Here is a 19,192-nt window from a genome sequence, read left to right as displayed (position 1 = left end):
CTGCCTTGTGTCTACCACGGGCCAGGCTCAGTTCTAGAGCCTTCCTGGGTGTTAATGCATCTAGTCCTCAAATGATCCCGGGAGGTCTGCCCTGTTTTTATCTTCATGTTACAAATGAGGGACCCAAGGTAAGCAAGGTTAAGTAACCTGTTCAGGTGAGAGAAGTGGAAGGGCTGGGATTGAACCAGAGCAAACAAAGGCAAGCCTTTTTGTCGGTTTGCTTTTCTCACGAGGGTTTCAGTGCGGGTTCCCCCGTGAGCAACATAAGTCACCTTGCTGTGCTTCTGTCTCCCGCCTTGTCAAACGAACGTGGCAGTCTCACCTCGTGGGGTTCGCTACGAGGAACAAACACCCGCCTGGCACCGAGACGTGGTTCCCATAATTACGGTCGCTCAACGCATTCCTGAAGAAATCTGTTATTCTGGGACACGGCAGCCATCGGGCCGGTCCGGGAGCACTGGCCATGGTCCGTCGGCACACACACACCTGCCACCGTGGCCAGGCTGCCGCTGGCGGTACAACAGCATCTGGCAGGTGACAGGTGCTGGCCTCGGGGGGCAGGAGGGGGTGTTGGCTACGCTGGCCTATGCCTGCAGAGCAGGGCCCCATCCCAGCCGCTCTCATCCAGAGGACCTGCTGCACTTGGCAGAACTGACGCTGCTCCCAGGCGGGAGGCAGCGGAGGCCTGAGATACTAGTCTCCCGGTCTGGTTTCCGGTGGGGGCGGCCCACCCATCCGGGTCACCTTTAACACGACACCTGTCTAGCTGAGGCCTCTCTGATATGGGCAGCAGACTCTGGGGAGAGCTCTGCTAACGTCTGGCCCACCTGTCAGGCTCCTGAGGGTTTGGGTCCTGCTGGCCCATCTCCAGGCACATCGCCAGCCCCACCGCCGCTCTTGGGACACACCAACACCTGTTCTCCCCCCACTGACCGAGAGAGCTGGACCCACAAGCTGACTCTGGCCACCAATGCAACCAGGCTTTCAAACTCCACCATGCCCAGCTGCCCTGGGGCTGGGAATCCTAGCATCCATGCTTCCAAACAGCTCAGCATGCAGCAGTAAGATGCGTGAAATAGATGACAGAGGGTCAGAAACTATGGGGTGGACCTGGGGTTGGCAGGTGAAGGGCGGGCCAAGGGACCCAGGGCAGGATCTCCTGGCGGCTGGGAGCAGAGGGGAAGGCCGTAGGCATGTGGATGGGGGCGGAGGGTGGGAACCACCTAAGACTTTAGCGAGGCCTATTTCAGACCCAGAAGTTCACCTAGCCCCACCCCTCATTTACATACGGGGAAATCCAGGCCCAGAGGGGCAAGTGCTTCCTCCCCAAGATCACCCAGGGAGTAGTGGCTGAGTCAGGACTAAGATTTACAACCCCTGCGTTATTACACTGCCAGTATAAGAGTGATGTTATGCATCGAGAAGCAGGAAATGGTCTGGGTTTGGATCCCAGCTCTACCCTTCCTTGCTGTATGATGTTGTATAATTGGCTCTCTCTCTCTATGTTCAGTTTCCTGATGTGTAAAGTGGGGGTAAGAGCAACAACAGCCTCCCCATGAAGCTGGTGGGAGGCTCATGAGGGTCTGACACATCGGAAGTATGCAATACAACTTAGCAAATAGCTCAAGTACCCCAGTACCCTGGCAGACAGGCAGTGTTGAGGAGGGCTCCTAAACAGCTCCTTTAGGCTGCCCTAAGCACCCAGGGTAGAAATGACGGGAGCCAAAGGTCCCCTGCCCAGAACAGGGTTCTTCAGGCCCCCCATGTCTGGGCTCCTGCAAGGGTACAGGATGCTCCTGCCCAGGCGGCCCATTCCCAGCGCCCCTCATGGAGCCGCCAGGCCGCTGCCGGGATCACCACCAAGGCTCCCCAAAGCCCCGAGCTGGCCTGGGGACTGCGGAAAAGACCGAATGAAGCCTTCGAGGGCGCCGAGGGGGTCTGGCCACACGGTGGCGCTGGTGTCTAACTTCCTCACTGTCAGAGGCTGCAGCGTGGGCCCCGCCACCGGGAGGCAATCGTTCCTAGACTGTGCACCCCAAAGCCACTTGGTGTCTAACAGACATGCTCCTCCCTGCATCCTCATCATCGCGGGAAGTAGCAACTCTATCCTTCCAGTTTCTTAGGCCATAAACCTCGGACTCGGCTTCGGCTCCTTTATTCTCATGGCACCACCAGCGCCCCCTTGTGGTGGCAAAACCTGGAGGCTCTACCAGAGGAATGTTTCCAGAATCCTACCGCTTCTCCCCACCCCACCCAGTCCAAGCCGACATGAGCTCAGCCTCATCACTGCCTACAGCCGCACCCCTTCTTGACCGTCCTGTGCACACAGAGTCACTCCATTGCATTGCCAAGTCCATCCTTTGACATTTGTGGTCCCTGCTCTGTGTCCATCTCCCCGCCCTTCTGATCCTTTAGGGGCTCTGCATTTTTTTGCTCCTCCAGGGCCCTAAGGGGAGAGCCCTTCCCTAGACTCCACCTGCCTTCCTGACCCCTCCCTCATGTCCTCTGCTCACACCATCCTAACAGAGAGATCCCTCCCTACACTTCCCAGCCCCTCACTCGTTTACATTTTACTTCCTGCTCAGTGCTCCTGTCCTATTCCACATTTGTTCATTGCCCTCCTCCCTTTGAGAATGTGGGCTTCCAGAGGCCAGGAACTAGGTTTTATTCACTGTGGCATCTCCAGTGCCTGGAATAGGGCTGGTGTTCAGTAGTTATTTCTAGAATAAATGCATTGATTTCATCCTCAAACTAGGTGGGTAGGGTTGTTAGGGTTGTCTTTTTTTTTTTTTTTTTTTTTTTTTTTTGCCTCATTGGAAAAATGAGGTTGGGAGAGGGGACCAGCCCTGCCTCAGTGGACCCCTGGTGTGGGGCCAGGTGCAACTGTTGGACTCTCACCTGGGGAGGGTTCTGGGCTCAAGGCTCAGGCTCAGGCCACCAAGTCCAGCCCACCAGGCATCGGGGTGGTGTGGAGCCGGCATTTTTGTATGACCTTCAACAACTGCCTTTACCTGTCTGAGCTTTACTTTCCTCAATTTACACTGGGGCAGCACAGGTTTCTCCCACTAGTTAGTTATAAGGATGCAGTGAGACAACATGTGTAAATGGCCTGATGTACATTCTTGATAAACATGGTAACCCTACATTCTCATTTTGGGGGGAACGGTCCCACGTTCATTGTGTTTAGTTCAGTAAAAGTGACTTATTCCACCTAAAAGGAAATGTACTCGGGGCGCCTGGGTGTCTCAGCTGGCTAAGCATCCAACTCTTGGTTTCAGCTCAGGTCACGATCTCACAGTTTGTGAGTCTGAGCCCTGTGTCTGGCTTTGTGCCGACAGCATGGAGCCTGCTTGGGATCCTCTCTCTCCCTCTCTCTCTCTGCCCCTCCCCTGCTCATGCTCTCTCTCTTAAGATAAATAAACTTTAAAAATTAAAAAAAAAATAGGGGCGCCTGGGTGGCGCAGTCGGTTAAGCGTCCGACTTCAGCCAGGTCACGATCTCGCGCTCCGTGAGTTCGAGCCCCGCGTCGGGCTCTGGGCTGATGGCTCAGAGCCTGGAGCCTGTTTCCGATTCTGTGTCTCCCTCTCTCTCTGCCCCTCCCCCGTTCATGCTCTGTCTCTCTCTGTCCCAAAAATAAATAAACGTTGAAAAAAAAAATTAAAAAAAATAAATGAAAGGAAATGTGCTTTGACTCTCTTGTAAGACTGTAAACACATCCTGAAATCAGAAACACACACACACACACACACACACACACACACACGCACTCCTCTTTGTGACACTCATGTCCTGATTCTGATTTTAGGGAGTCTGGTCAAAGGGTTGCTGGGTACAGGAGGAACGCCTCTGGTTTCCCTGACCTCCCTTTGCAGGCAGGACTGCCTGTCCACCTGCCGAAGTCCCTTTGGCCTCCTCCCTGGATGCTGTGGCTGGGCCAGGGCCTTTGCCTCAACTTCTCTGCTGGGTCTTTTCAGACACGGGCTCTCCTATGCCTTTTGCTGTGGAGGACTTTGGCCAGGGTGGAGTGCTGGGATGTGGGATGACGTTGGGAGGTGACAAGGGGCTGTCAGGTTTAGCTTTGGCTCTCCCGCTCCTCAAGCTCTAAAAGGCCCAGCTGTCAGGCCCATGCCCAGAGCGTGTAGGTGAGAATGCGGGTTCGGAGTGTAGAAGAATACACTCTTCACCTCACAGCGTCACCGTGAGGGTTTACGGGATAATTCACGGCATGTGTTTAGAATGCGCCTGATGCATAGTGGGTGCTCGGTCAATGTTGACTACCAGTACTCACGTGTTAGTTTGTTCAAGACACATGCACTGCACACCTGTGAGCCACCTGCCAGGCACCCCCCCCGCCCTCCCAGGTAGACTCTAATTCACACTAGCTATGGCTGCACAGCATGAGCTGCAAGTGTAGGAGAGTAGGGGCGATTGCTCTGTGAATTTAACCTTTATCTCCCAGTAGGTGGGAAAACCGGAGGGCAGGACAAGGAAGAGGGAGAGGAAGGAGCCGGGACAGGAGGACGGAAGGGAAGGGGAGGGCGAGGGGGACAGGTGGGAAAGCAGGCAGAGGAAGAGTGGGGAGGAGGGAGTTGGCAGTCCGTTACCTTCTTCGGCTTCCAGCTCCTCCAGCACCCCTGTCTCTTGGCACTTTTTGCTGTGGGCCTTTGACTTCATGTGCTTAGTCAGATTCCCTGGAAAGAAATGAGAACAGACTCAGGCTTGGCCACAGGGCAGGGGGCCAGGGCAGGCCCGGGGCTCGCAGAGGCAGTCAGGGCCCTGCTGGCCGCAGGGGCCAGGTGGGGGCCGGGCCATCCCTCTCCGCCCGGGTGCTCAGGCGCTGGGATGTGCACCACGGCCGCTGTTCGGGACAGCACACGGGAGCTGGGGGAGGGTGGGCACGGGGGCTGTGTGGGGACAGAGGGTATAATGAGGAAGTGAGATGCTGATTAAAAAACAAACGAAAAAGAAATTAAAAGACAACTCATGTGCGAGAGGTTTTTCCAGTTTTGGCTTTAACTCTGGGCCCAGGAGCTAGTGACACTCGCGGAGCAGGATATTTGGCCTTCTCAGATGCTGGATGACCGGAGGGCTCCTGTTAACCGACGTGGTAGGTAGGACGCCCTTCCAACTGAGGCCACGTCTAGGGCAGCCCACAGGGTGTGGGAAGAGGAACCAGGACAAAGTTTCTGTTTCTCTTAGAAACAGAGAAAGGGCAAAAGGTATACAGAAGTCTGCTGGACAGAGACCCGTAAGCCACAGAGCTAGGGCCCAGGCCCTGACTTCCTTAGAGAAACCACGTCTGGGCCTCAGTTTCCCCCAGGTCACTGTGCAGTGCAGACACAGGGTATAGGCAGGGAAGGCTGGGCAAAGGCTCTGCCCACTCCAGCCCTGACTCTGCCCTACACGGTCAGTCCAGCCCCACAGCTGATAAGCAGGAGCAGCAGTTCTGTGGAATCGGGGGAAAGGTGGCAACGCCTTCAGTTCTCTCCCGTGTGTGCACAGCACTTCACAGGCCACGAGCCTCTGTGGGCAGGTGCACTCTGTAAAGGAGAGGCAGAGCACCCCAGCCTTCCCTAGGAGCATGCAGGCCAGAGGCCCCAGGATGCTCCTCTGGGCCCGGCAGCCACCTCCGAATTGTGATGTTCTCACTGTTGCCCTGCAGACTGCTACACTTCTACATGATCACTCACAGAATAACCATATGTTCCCCGAGTTAGGTGGTCTATCGCACTAAGCTGATGTATCGGCAAGTTTGAATAGATGGATGAAAGAGAGAAGAATGGATACTTGAACAGGTGCATAGAGAGACTGGTGAGTGAATGGATGGATGGATGGATGGATGGACAGACGGGTAAGTGGGTAAGAGGAAATACGGGGCGAAAGAAGAACGGGAAGAATAAGGACAGATGGATAGGACACTGGATGATTAGATAAGCAGATGGATAGACAGATGGGGAATCAGTGGTTAGATGAAACAAAGAAATGGAAGGAGAGTTGGAAAATGGGTTAATAAACAGATGGGAAGCTGGAGAACTGGAGAGGAAGAGAGGGGCCTGGGTGGATGGGGGAGTGGCTGGTTGGGTTGCATGGGTGAATGGCTCCGTGCACATAAACATGCAGGAGGGACAGGCAGGAGGAGAAAAGGCGGGGAAGGTGGACGGAAGGTTGGATTGGCGGGAGGACAGATGTGAGAAAGGGAGGGACAGTCAGGAGGAGAAAAGAAATGGGAAGATATATGGACAGGAAGACAAAGTAGGAGATGGGAGAAATGGGTAGATGGGAGGACAGATGGATAGGTGGGCAGGCGAATAGGAGAGAGCCCATGGGTGAACCAAAGGGTGCTTCATAACCATTCTGAGAATTTTAAGGAACATGTAGGCTTTTGCTGAGGGGATGATGGGAACCTTAACCTGGGGTCCCTTGAAGTCAAGGGCAGCAGGGATGGAAGGGCACTTGTGTCTTGCCTCTCTCTTCCCTTTACTCCTAGTCTGTGGTTGTATCCTTCCCAACTCAGATTTTCCTCCTATAACCAGACAAAAACCTGTATCTTCTACTCCTGGCCAAAGGGGAAGCAGAGTCATAACTTCCAGAGACATTCTGGGAGCAGAGGGTCTCCAAAGGGAGACCCAATCTAGGGGGTTCTAATATAGGGAGATCTAATATAGGGGGTTCCTGTCTTCACTGTCATGAGCAAGCCAAGCTTGAGTAGGATGTCAAGGGGTGGCAACGGTAGCTGGGGTCTTCCATGGGCCAGAGATACCAATGGTCCCCTGAGGTTCTGGAACCAGCCCACTGTCCCCTGATACCCCAGACCACAGAGGACTACGAACACTGCTCATTACGGCTATGACATTATTGTATGTGTTCTGCCAGGAAGGTTTAGGTCTCTTTTCGACCAAGTTAGGTGCCGAGCACACAACGGGTGCACAATAACCGCACGTGGGAAGTGCTCTCCTCATCTCAGAAGCAAGGTGTTGGAAGGAACTTTGCAGACCGTGTAACCCAACCCCCCCATCAGGCCCAGGGTTCTGATGCTTCCGCTCTAACTCTGCGCCTCGGGGCTGGTGATGCCGTTAGAGAAGATTACTGACGGTCTCAGATGCTGGGATGTCATGGGAGGGCTCCCATTGGCCAACACAGCGAACCAGCCAGCCGAGGCACCTTGTTAGCACAGAGCCCTGTCTAGAACCAGGTTTCAGGACTCCAGGGGTCTTGCTTGCTGCACGCTGGCACAATCAACCCAGGCTGGTCTAGGCGCTTGCCGATCTTGGGTCTGAGCTTGGGCTCTGCCACTTGCTAGCTGTGTGCTCTTGGGCAAGTTTCCGAACATTCTGAACCCCCACTTCCTGCAACTCTCAAGTAATACCTACCTCTCGGGGATGCCGGGAGGAGCTGATGAGAGAGTGCATGTAGAGTGGTAGCAGCGTGTGCCCGGCAGAGAGCAGACGTTCACCACGTGGAACCGCCTTCCCTCCCATACTGTGTGCCCCCCACCCCCATGACAATCACTCTTTATTGAGCACCAGGGACTCTGCCACGCGCCATGCTGGGTGTGGAGGACAGAGATGCTGAAATGAAGATGCAGATGGCTTTATCCTCCAGTCTGGGCTCAGGGGCTCCCAGGAGAAGGTGCCAGTGGCCGCTGGAGGCCGCAGGGAGGAGTCACGGAGTCTGAGGGGGCTCTGCCAGGACAGGCCATGTGGGTTACAGGAGAGCAGCCCCGAGTGTTACCCGGTGCCCTCCCTGCCCTCCCCTCCCCGGACCTCTTCTGTGAACTGAGGGAGGTATACCCAACGGCAGCAGACATCTCCTTTGGCTTGGACACCATTTCTCTGTCAAGGGGCAGAGCCCTGGCTGGCCAGGCAGAGTCCCCAGCTCCACACCAGTTGTCCCACCCCTCACCGGAAGCCCCACAGTCCTGGAATGAAGGAGGAAAGGCAAGTGGATGAACATGATGAGTGGCTGGAAGAGAGGTGGAACTTCCACTGAGAGCATCGTCCAATGACTCTGCGTCATTCAGCTTTGACCAACCGCCCTCCTTCCGCCCCTGCAGGCCTGACAGACTGAGGCCTGCCCCCAGCTGTCATCTCCATCTCCTGCGGCGACCGGCGCAAGGGCCTGTACACGGCACAGTCACCCTGCTGGCATCTGGGAACCCTCTAAGAAGAGGAAAGGGGACCCCCGGACCTCCACAGGGACATCCCGGCAGCCTTTCCCGGCACTACCCACTGAGACGCCTCAGCTAGCGCCCAGAGGCCTGAGCTGCCACCACAATGTCCAACACGGAGACGGAGACACAGACAGGCAGACAGAGACGGACAGGAAGGGCTCTCCGGGCCTGGGCGCAGCCAGGTGGCGGTGGTGGAGGGTCCTGAAGACCACCAGGCCCAGCCAGAGCCCAAGGGTGAGGGGAGGGAGGGGATGGCAGCCTGAAGGAAGCGAGAGCCTAAGAGGAGGCTCCTGAGGTTTCTGAGTGATGGGGAAGGCCCACGCCTCCCGGAAGACACACGGCCCCGGAGGAACAGAAGACTCAGTGTGCTGCCTTTCCCTCACTCCCGGCACGCAGTGAGGGCCAACGGCAAGCTTTCTCTGCTGCAACTTGCCATCACCCACCCGCCACCAGTCCCTCTCGGAAGTCACGGAGTTTGAGATTCTACCATTTCAGATTCGCTTACTGCTTCGGCTCTGAAGGTATTGTCTTCCGGAAGCCTCTACGAGCATTTGAAGAGAGCTCAGAACCCTCGCTGATCACTGGTTGGGAACAGAGCCTCCTGGGCCTGGCCTTCGGGGCGGCCTGGGCAAGCCTTCACACCCAGGACTCCACGCCCCAAGGCATATGTGGTATCTGCACCCCTCTGTTCAGGTTATACCCTCTGGACCCTCTAGGGCGGGGACTGCCGGTAGGCTTGGCATGGCCTCCAATGAAAAGAGCTGCTGGAAAAGAAGTGTTCCTGCCGGGGACCCAGCCTCTCTCAGACCTGACAAAAACAGACCAGGCCTTTTCTCTCCAAAAAGGCAGGGGGACCTGAATAGGGACCCCTCTTTGGAGACACTGCCCTGGCGGAGAACTTAGCCGGATGGGTTTTTCTAGTCTCATGTGTCAAGGTGAAGGCTCTCCGAGATGGTTCTCTGTGTGCTGGGCACAGGGAACCCAAATGGCCCTGGGCTGGGATGCACTCTTAAGACTGGGTTCCTCACATTGAGAACAGAACAGTGGGGTCCCCTGGATGCATCCCACTCCAGAGGCCACTTGACCAGCCACCTGATTTTGCCACTCCTTCCAGGAAAGGGGGGGATCTGCTCAAGAGAGGAAGGTGATGGGGGCGATGCCCTGAGACAGCGGTCCTGGGTTCTAGTTACGGCTCTAGCATTAACGATCACTTGGTTTTGGTGGGGGGGATTCACTTCCTTTACCTTCAAGGGGGTTTTGGACAAGAGGTTTTTTACTCTGTTACTTAGACTGTCAGTCAATGATTCCCATCTCTCTTCTCCATGAAGGTCCACTGGCTGCCTAAGGCCAGGGGTGGGTGGGGCTGTAGGGGACACATGGGGACAGAGCCCACACCCAGGGCAGAGGCAGGCGGGGCTGTGCTGCCTTAGACATGGCAGGGCTCTGGGACTGGAAGCATGCACGAGGCAGGGGGCCGGGCTCCAGGCCTATCTGCCTTCCCTGGGGACCTCTTGGAACACTGTTTATGGGACGCCAAGAGAGAAGAAGACCAGAGAAAGAGAGCGGGAGGGACGGCACCTCCATTCCAACCAAAGCCTAAGTGGGAAAGTTTGAGGTCCGCTGAGAATGCCAGAAGGCAGAGGAGGGCAGGGGTCGGTGAACGGGGTTAGGAGACCAGAGGTGGAACTCGGTCAGAGAAGGGCCATGAGCCAGGGGATGTGGTGAGCTGGCCCCTGACCCAGTACAGAGAGAACGGAAGGGGCCAGCAAGAGGAGGAGGAAGTGAGGAAGGCTGGCCAACTCCGCCCGGGCCCCCTCAAAGCTGCGGCCCAACCTCTCTCACTGGGCACAGCTTCACCAACAGAAGAAAGGTCAACGAGTGGCAAAATTGAATCTGCTCTCCAGTTCTTCCTGCAGAAACACCACAAGGCTCCAGTGGGGGCCAGCCTGGAGGCCCCCCACTTGCTCAAAGGAGAAGCCAGGGCCCTCATGCCCCTGCCCCAAGAATCTGCAGCGCACAAGAGGCTGAAGCCACCGGGGAGGGGGGGGGGGGTGTCCGAGAGCCCCAGGCCTTTCTCTGCTTCACCTCTGTCCGTCTGCTCCTCTACCAGGAAGCAACGGGCGAGCCGCACTGTCTTCCCTGCCTGGCCTGCGGGGACAGTCAACGCCATGAGTGGGGGGAGGGGCTTGATCCAAGTCTCACGGACTCGGCCCCACTTGCTCACACGAAGGGCCGGGCAGCTGCCGCCGGCCAGGCCACCGCCAGCTCCTAGCACAGCTCTGTGGGACGCGTGCCCTCCGTGGCCCGTCCTTCTTCCTTTCTCAGATGACGGCCAGGGCCTGTGCTGACCGTGCTTCGGAGTGCGGCTGGGGCCGGAATGCAAGGGCTGCCAGCCGGGGCGGTTGCGGGGAGAGCGGCGGAGGAGCCGGGCGGGCAGGAACATGGTCTGAGTGGTGAGGAGGGTGGAGGCAGGGGCGAGCGCTGCCATGAGAAGTGACCATGCGAGTGTGCTTAGTGGCTCGGAGTGGAATGGATTTCCAAACGCAAGAGTGGTGGTGACGAGTGCAACTGCTGGAGCTCACCAGCTCAGTGGACAAAGGGCTAAGGAGACATGCAGAAGGACGGGGTGAGGAGATAAAATCAAAACCAGGAACCGTGTGCAAGAGCGCCATCAGGCGGCGGTAGGGGGAGCGCGCAGGTGGAGGACGGTGTGGGATCCAAGAGGACAGGCTGCGGCAGCCAGGGGGCGCCACTGCCCGGTCTGGAGCCGGCTGCTCGGCCACCGGGGAGCCCGGGGAAGGGGGGTGCCCCAGGCCCCAGGCGGAGAGGTCTGGACCCCTGAGCTCTGTGCTAGGGCTCCCAGAGGGGAGCTCCCTACAGCGGGAAGGGGCAGTGCCCCAGCTGACTGTCTCTTACCTTTGGTTTTAAAAGCAAAGTGACAGTGCTTGCACACATAGGGCCGGACGTCAGTGTGGGTGCGGATGTGTTTCTTCAGCATGCTGGGCTTCTTGCAGCGAATTCCACACTCCTCACAAACATATTTCCCTCGGCCGCGGCCTCGCACATATACATACTCTTCGTTTGATTTGTACCTATGAGCAACAGGCGTCATGGTAAAGGAAAAAAAAAGGAGGAGAAGAGGCAGGTTCCCACCTCAGAAGATGCACACGCTTGCTAGCCGCATCCAGCCCGTTACGGATACCGGGAGAGGAGGACGCGGAACGAGAGAGAACCTCGGGGTGGGGGTGGGGGTGGTCGCCCTGGGGATCCACCATGGACCCCTGCACCTGCCCTGCCCTCCGACAGGTAGGGCTGCCCCCTCTTTTCTCTCTAGAGGCAGCAGACCCTGTGCTTCCTGCCGGGAAGTGAAGCCACCGGTTGGCAGAGGGCCTCCGCTCCAGAGCCAGCCTCCACACCAGCCCACAAAGGACAGCCACTCTGGGCCACCAGAGGAACGACAAGAGTGAGAGAAGGTGACGACCACAGCTCTAGCGGCTACCACTTGCCAAGTGCTCACGCTGTGCTGGGCACTTTACACAAATTGAATCACAGTCACGAGCAAGAGCCCTTCAGAGCTCGAGGCTCAAGCTCCCACAGCCAGAAAGGTATGGAAGGAGGATCTGAATCTGCCCCAAAGCCTATCCGCCTCTCACGACGGGCAACAGTCTGCGAGGAAGCCACCTGGACACTGGTGTGAGGGGAGGTATGAGGGACGGCCATCATTTCCCTGTTCTCAGAGTGAGAAACCAGGAGCCCCGCGCTCTCTGCACGACCCTATCTCCAGATGAGCTGGAAAGCTCTCAGGACCCAGATTCCGGCGATCCCCTAGGGTCACAGGGGCAGGGCCAAAAGCTTTCCTAGGGTGGCTCCTGGGGCAGCCAGACCACCTGCCCGGCCTCAGGGCCACCAATGTTCTTGGACCTGAATCAGAATGCTCTTATTTCCACCTAGAAGGAAGCCCATGAGGTTCACTCGATACGATCCTCATCAAAATGCCTTGTTGGCCTGCTATAGATGTGCACGTCTCCTGACTGGGGCAGGAAAGGCTATGATGGAGACAGTGGAGGGGTTCCTGGATGATTCCAGGAGCGCCTTCTGACTCACGAGGCATGGGTGCCTTAGGGGCGGTGTGGCCTCTTGGCCAGCTGAGCACGCCCCAGAACCCAGCAAGAGGCCTGCCTGTGCCCCACACTCGCACTGCACAACATGTCTCTGCCCGGGGGCCTTGGCACTCAAACTCAGAACAGGCGCAGAGGGGCAGGGAGGTGGCTGGGACAGGGTGAGGAAGTTGGGACAGCGGCTGGGACTCAACCCTGCTCTGCAGGGACCATCAGCTGATGGCTGCGAGGATGTCACAGGATGACGTGAAAGAAGGGACTCTAAGGGAGGGAGCCAGCAGGCAGCGACAGAGGGATCACTCACACACATTCTCACGCGTACTCACACATACACACGTATGCACACCCACACGCACTCCTACTCATACGCATACACTCTCTCACCATGGACCGCTGTCCATAGGTCCCTACGGGTCCTGGCTTTTGTCACCTCAGCTTCGGCCAACGGATGCCTCTTACGTCATCTAAAACCAGGGCGAAGTGGTATCTTGTGCTCAAGGGGAAGAAATGGAGGCCGTGGGGGTGGTTGGTAGGGAGACACGACTCTTGTCACTCTGCTGAAGAGCACCCTATGGGCAAACAGGGGACGGCTGTCTCCCAGTGACAGAGGGTCGCACCCAGACAGCAGGACTCCTGGACCCAAAGCAGCTACCCACACCTGATTTTAATTCCTGTGTCCCTCTGTTGCCCCTGGGACCCATTCTGAGATGGAGCATCCTTTTCGCAGCCAGAGAAGAAGTGAGAACGGCTTGGTCTCTTAGCACTGGGGGCTCTGCCGCCACCTGGACACCAACCTCCGCTCAGCCCTGCTCGCCGGGTCCACGACACCCTCCCACGTCCATCGTCCATCGACACAGGCATCCCTCGGTGCCCCCCTTCCCTCCACCCCACTGCCGTGGCGGGTGCTGGGCGCTTGGCCCCCCATCAGTCTGACTTCTCCTGTATTTGGGCTCCACCCTAGGCTCAAGCCAACTCAGCATCAGGTACTGGAGTCCATCTTCCGAGGCTGCTCTCGGACCCCTCATTTCTTCCTCTACAGCAAGCCTACACGACAAGCTTACGCATACACACACGCACAGAAAGGACTCTGTCTGAACCTTCAAGGGTTGTGCCTTGACTCGTGTGCCTTGACTCGTGTGCCTTGACCACGGAAGGTGTGTGCAACCTGCTGGGGAGCACAAGGGGGCTGGGAAGGGCCAGGGAGGACAGCGAGAGATGAAAGCTGGTCCAGACAGGGACCAGGAACAAAGGCAAGAGGTGTTAAAACGCCCGGAGGATTTGGTGGGTGAAAGCAGATGAGGTGGGTAGGGCGGGACCAACTGGATCACCATCTCCGTCAGGCTGGAATGCCATGCTAAGAAGTGTAGACTCCATCAAAGTTGTCTCAAAGATAAAGTCTCAGAAGATGCTTCCCTGGCAGCACGGGGAATGGTGTGGAGGAGGAGAGACTTCGAGTCCCTGTAAGAGGCACATGTCGTAGGACAGGCGGCCATCTGGAGGGGGTAGGGGTCACAGTGAGGCAGAAACAAAGATCAGAGTTTTCAACTTGGCTGGTTCGAGTGATACCATCTGTGGGCTTGGAGGGAAGCAATGCAGGACTCTAGTCTTTTGCTGAGTGTGAGATGCCTGTGAGGAGGACTTGAAGAAATGCCCAGGACACGGCTGGAAATCCTCAGGACTCGGCATATGGGATGCGCAGATTTGTGAGGGGGAAGCTGACCACTCAGGACAGGATTGAAAATAACAGGAGGACAGCGTAAGGGCCTAGAAGGCTCCCAAATGTGAGGGTGGGCAGAAAGACGGCACCAGAGCAGCAACTTCCTGGTAGCTCAGGAGGTTTGGAAGCCAGGGGAAAGGGGCTGGAGGGGGCAGCGGCCAGCTGAGCCAACGTCACGGAGATTTGGAAGAGGATGCTTACTGAGGGGCCCCGGGACTTGTCGAGGGCGGTCCTGGTTGAATGGCTCGGAGCCTATGACTTCTCTGCTCCTTGAAAGCTGGGACCAGGATCCATAAAGCTTTACAGCTTTGTGGTTCCCAAAGGGCCCAGCCCAAGGACAGGCATGGGGCAGCCGTCCTGTGTGGGCTGGACCCTCCTCCTGTGTAGGACCATCCCCCACTTCTCACTTCCCTCCCTCCCCCCCCGCACCCCCCCCCTCCACGCCGGGTCAGGATCAGCCCCCCTTGTTTGTGTAGAGGTCCCACCCCTTTCCCAGCAGCTCCAAAGCCTCTGCCTCTGCTTTCTGGCACATTCCGCCATCATGGACCGCACACTCAGTTCAATCTTGTCACTAACTGACCAACCAACTGCAAAGCCTCCCTGGACCCGCACCCACTCCAGCGACTGCTCCCTCTGCTTCCTTTCTCAGCCCAAGCCTGGAAAGGACGGTCCATGCTTGTTTGTCCATGCCTCCTCACCACCCAGACTCCTGAGCCCCCACAACCCAGCTTCCCTGGCCGGCTGTCCTTGCCAAGGTCACGGGTTGCTAAATCCAAAGGACAGCTGCCTTTTCCTGTCTGCCTTTTGGCCTGCTTTCCAGAGGCGCCTGCTTGGCTTGGTGACCCTTCTCTGCAAGCTCCTTCCTTACCCATCTCCAGGCTCCAGCCTGCACTCTCCTCTCTTCACCCCTCCCAGTGAATCCCCTCTGTGAACACCTGACTTATCACCCAACAGCCAATGGATACGCTGTTCTCTCCAGCTCTGACCTCTCTGCTGCACGTCCAGCTGCCCCCTCAGTATCTCGCCTGGTGGTCGTCAGGCACCTCGCACCCACGTGCCCAGAACCCCGTTCCCATGTCCCTCCTTCAGTACCACCTCCTTCTGGGTGCCTGTCTCCGTAAATGGCATGCACACCTCTGCGGCTGGTGAGGCCGGCAGCCTGGGCTTCCCCCTCAGTGCCTCCGCTGCCTTCTCTCTTTATACTCAGCCCTGACCAAGTGTGGTCCAAGGAGACCCGCCTCCTGCCCGGACTAGCCAGGGCCACCAGCCTCTCCCCCTTGAGGCTGCATCTTTTCTCCACAGAGCAGCCAGAAGGGCTTTCCCTAACACATGCAGTCCTGCCTCTCCTCCCAGCCTGGGGGCGACGCCCCCCCCCCCCCATCTCCCTCAGGATAAAGCCCTGCCCCTGCACCACCCGGCCCTGCTACCTCTCCAGAGCCCCGCTCCCCACTGTGCCAAACATCACGGGGCCTCAGAGTCCCTTTCCTCTGGCCTTCCGCCCTCCCCAGCACCAGCCCCTTCCATCTGACCAGCTCCTCTGCTCCTTCAGGACTTTGCCAAAAGGTCCCTTCCTTTGGAGCCCTCTCTTCCACCTCTGAGCCTGGGGGTCCCACCTGCTCCTCCTTCACACTGTCGAGCTGTGGTTTTCTCACAAGTGTGGTCCCCATGAGCCCCATGAAGGAGGGACTGTCTGCCTCAGCGCTTGGCCTATCCCCAGGGCTTAGCACAACGCCTGACATCCAGCAAGTGCCCAGCACATCTGACTGCACACGAGAAAGCCAAACCCAGGCCTTCTCTCCCTGGCTCTGCTATAATCAGCCTCTCGGCCTTGACATCCCCACTCTCGGAGGCTAGAGCACAGGCTCAACCCAATGCTGTGGCCACCCCACGGGCCACATAGCCAGGTCCTCCTAGCCACGATGGACTGGCTGAACACTCCCCACTCCCCAGTAGCAACTGTTCTGCTCACAGGATGTAGGTCAGTATGAGACCTGGGTCCAAGTTCTGGCTCCTGCTTGAGCTTGCCGGGTGACCTTGGGTAGGTCAATTTCAGTCCCTTGGAAACAATCCATCTTCACTGCCCGGAGATACACCAAGCGCCGTCACATGCCCCGACCTCAACCAGTCCTCCCATCAGCCCTTTACCATTGTCCCCATTTTACAGAAAAGGGAACCAAGGCCCAAGAAGTTTAAGTGACGTGGCCAAGATCAGCCCATCAGCGATCTTTCTGCCCAGCTCCCCATCTCTGCACAGACTTGCTGCCCAAATACTTTCAGATGATGTTGCCCAAGGTTTCCTTAGCACTTTCCTTCTCCAGGATTCCCAGGGCCCTGTAACACTGCAGACAAACAAGAACAGCATCGTTCTCCACCCAGCCCTTCCTGAAAGGGCCGCCAGCGCTGGGTGGGACCCACAGGTGTTGACAGCTAACAGAAAAATGCCCTGCAGAGAGCCGGGGCAGGAAACCAGAAAACCATGGTGGGGCCTCTAGGGGCCCAGTCCTGCCTCCCAGGTTTGCCGGCCCCTCCCCGTCTGCCTAAGGCTGCCCTTGGCCCAGGGGGGAGAAGTGAGGGACCCCCTGCCTGTTCTGGGGCCACAAGACAGTCCATGCTGACAGGCCTGGAAGCAGCTAACTCACAGCTCCCGGGACAGGGAGCCATTTCTCTGAGCCCCACCTACCTGCCTGTCTTCTGCTTCCCTGACAAACCAGTATCAGCCAGTCCGGGAAATGTTTAGTTTTGTTCTTCAAGAAAAATAGCTGTTTCTCTGGGTTCCAGAATGTCTTAGTTAGAGGGACCTTGAGACCACACAGCTTAACTACCTGAGGCCCAGACTTGTGATGGCCAGGCAGCAAAGCGGCTGAGCAGAGCCCGGCCAGTCCGACCATGGCCGTGGCACCAGACCCCCTGCCTGGACGCAGCTTTCAGTTCTGCCGCCTTCGGTCAAGCAATGAACAAGGCTGGTGGGAGAGGTCTGGAGGTGCCAGGATCTTCAAGAGCCTCTTATTCTATTCCTCTAATAGAGACGCGAACAGAAACGGAGAGGTTGAGTGTCTTGCCAAAGTTACAAGGCACCTAGAAAGAGGTGACGCAGAGCCTGGAACCCAGATCTGCCCCCAGTGCTCTTACACACGACACGGTATGACCTCCTGCCTTCTGCGGCTTCTCCTCCAATCCCGTACCTGATGATGCCGAGCTCCCGGACTGTGAGCATTCAGCACATGACGCCTTGGCTTGGGGCTCTAGACACCTCACAGACATTTCTGAAAATTGCAGCTTCCACCAGGCACGCTGGAACTCTGTGTACGTGGCACATCCCTCTGCTCCAGGTCCCAGAAGAGGGGATGTGGTGGAAATTAAATGCATTTCAGTCAAGGTGATGGGGGAGTTGTTCTTGGCTCTGCATATGACAAAGATCCAGCAAGGGAGCGGCTCTGCGAGGTAGTGAGCTCCCTGTCACTAGCACTGTTCACCCAGAGGCCAGATGAACAGGCTGGGAGACCAAGGAGCAGGAGGAAATTCACAGCTACTGCATGCCCGTGACACGGCCAGCTCAGTGACAGAAGGGGAACAGCTTGTTTACTCCTACGACCTGCTGTAAAATGGGCATATTTATCCACTAAATATTTCATGTTGATTCCAATAAAAATAAATAGATCTATTTATTCCCGCACAAATGGAGGCAGGAATGGGGAGGGTGGCAAGAGGACTGAGCAAGCAGCGGTGGCATGGGGGTGGGGGCTGAAGCGGGCTGGAAAGCAGGATACAGTCCCTCTCTAAAGGGACAGTGGCTACGCCTTTCCAGCCATGCGTTGCATGATGTTGGCTGATCTTCCAGGTTTTCGAGAAAACCACAAATACAGATTTTTTAAAAAATGAATACTATTAGTCTACTCTTATATAGCTCTCGCTGGGTACCAAGCACTATTTAAAATGCTTTCTATGCGTCACCTCATTTAAATCACATGGTGGCCTGTTAAGACAGGGGCTCTAATCATCCCCATTTACACCTGAGGGAATGGAGTCACAGAGAGGTTAAGTAACCTGCCCAAGGTCACACAGCCAGTAAGTTAACAGCTAGAGTTTGAACACAGGTCACATGTTACAAAGTTCAGGTGCTTAACTGCTATGAAATCACCTGTTTTAAGAGACACAATTCAAGGCAAATAAAATAGAATGAGAGGCAGATCCAGCCCAGAGCTAAACTTCTGGCTCACAGTAATTTCCCCAAGGTCACGAAGCTGGTAGGGGCACGTCTGACCTTCATGACCATGACTTTTTTCTCCACCAAGCTGCGTTTTTCTCTTAAATAAGGGGGGTGAACTCAATGGCCTCCAAGTCACCTTCCTAACCTGAGATCTTATGAAGCTTTTCTGTGGGTATGTTCTTGACCTCTCCATTTATTATTAATATTTTATCATTAAACTCTCACCAGTCCTCCAAATTTGCGGATAATCACTCCAAGCAAAAGCAAGATGCGATCGGAAACACGCACACCGTCGCTCTAAGTCCCACTTTTGCAGGGAGCCTGTCCTCTGAAGTGAGGCTTAGAGTCCGTTCCCAGCGGTCACTGTGCCCCCATGAGGTCGGGCCACAGTGAGCCCGTCAGCTTGTCTGCAGTGACACGCTCCTGGGGGAGCTCAAAAGGAAAGGACATGGGGAGAGGAACAAGTGCCAGGTGGCAGAGGCCACTGAGCTGTGTACCTGTTACAAATATTTAGTTGCCAAGAGGTAGGGAACACACCCCTTGGAGAAAAATAAACTCGGGAGGCTGGGCTGTGGGCCACAGGGGAAGTTCTCGCTGGGTTCTGAGCCCATCCTAGATTCTCCTTTTGCTGGGTTCTGCAGAGATGACATTACATCACAACATCTGGGGTCGGGGGCATTTAATGGGCAGTCCAGGGACAGGCCTGCTGGGCCAGGAATGCCACAGCACGTGTGTAACTCAGGCATGGGCACAGAGCCCACCTGTGGAGTGCCTATTTTAAGCAGTACTCTGTGTATTTACTCAATAATACTTACGAAGGCCTGGTCTGAGCCTGAGGCTGGGCCAGGGCCAGAAATACAAAGCTAAATAAGACTTTGACCTTGGTCTCAAGTGTGAATTAACAGGTACTTAAAAGATCATAAAACAAAGAGAAAACAGAAGCCCCTCAATGTACAAAGTGCTACGGATGTTCGGAGGAG

General features: G+C 56.5%; 1 protein-coding gene across 2 annotated transcripts in view; it reads right to left on the bottom strand.

The window, feature by feature from the left end:
- Nucleotides 1-19,192, bottom strand: part of HIVEP3 (HIVEP zinc finger 3) — a 99,016-nt gene that overhangs the window by 7,254 nt on the left and 72,570 nt on the right. For both annotated transcript variants that reach the window (XM_047082769.1, XM_047082770.1), the window contains exons 4-5: nucleotides 11,087-11,262; nucleotides 4,605-4,691 (exon numbers count right to left, since the gene is read on the bottom strand). In XM_047082769.1, coding sequence (XP_046938725.1) covers nucleotides 4,605-4,691; nucleotides 11,087-11,262 — 263 coding nt within the window. The remainder of the gene's footprint in view (nucleotides 1-4,604; nucleotides 4,692-11,086; nucleotides 11,263-19,192) is intronic.

The sequence above is a fragment of the Lynx rufus genome, unplaced genomic scaffold (assembly GCF_022079265.1).
Source record: "Lynx rufus isolate CCGP_SWC_20201006 ecotype Redwood Valley unplaced genomic scaffold, mLynRuf1.p SCAF_2, whole genome shotgun sequence".
NCBI lineage: Eukaryota > Metazoa > Chordata > Mammalia > Carnivora > Felidae > Lynx > Lynx rufus.
The sequence above is the reverse complement of the archived record's forward strand: the minus strand, read 5'-3'. Positions and strand labels throughout refer to the sequence as shown.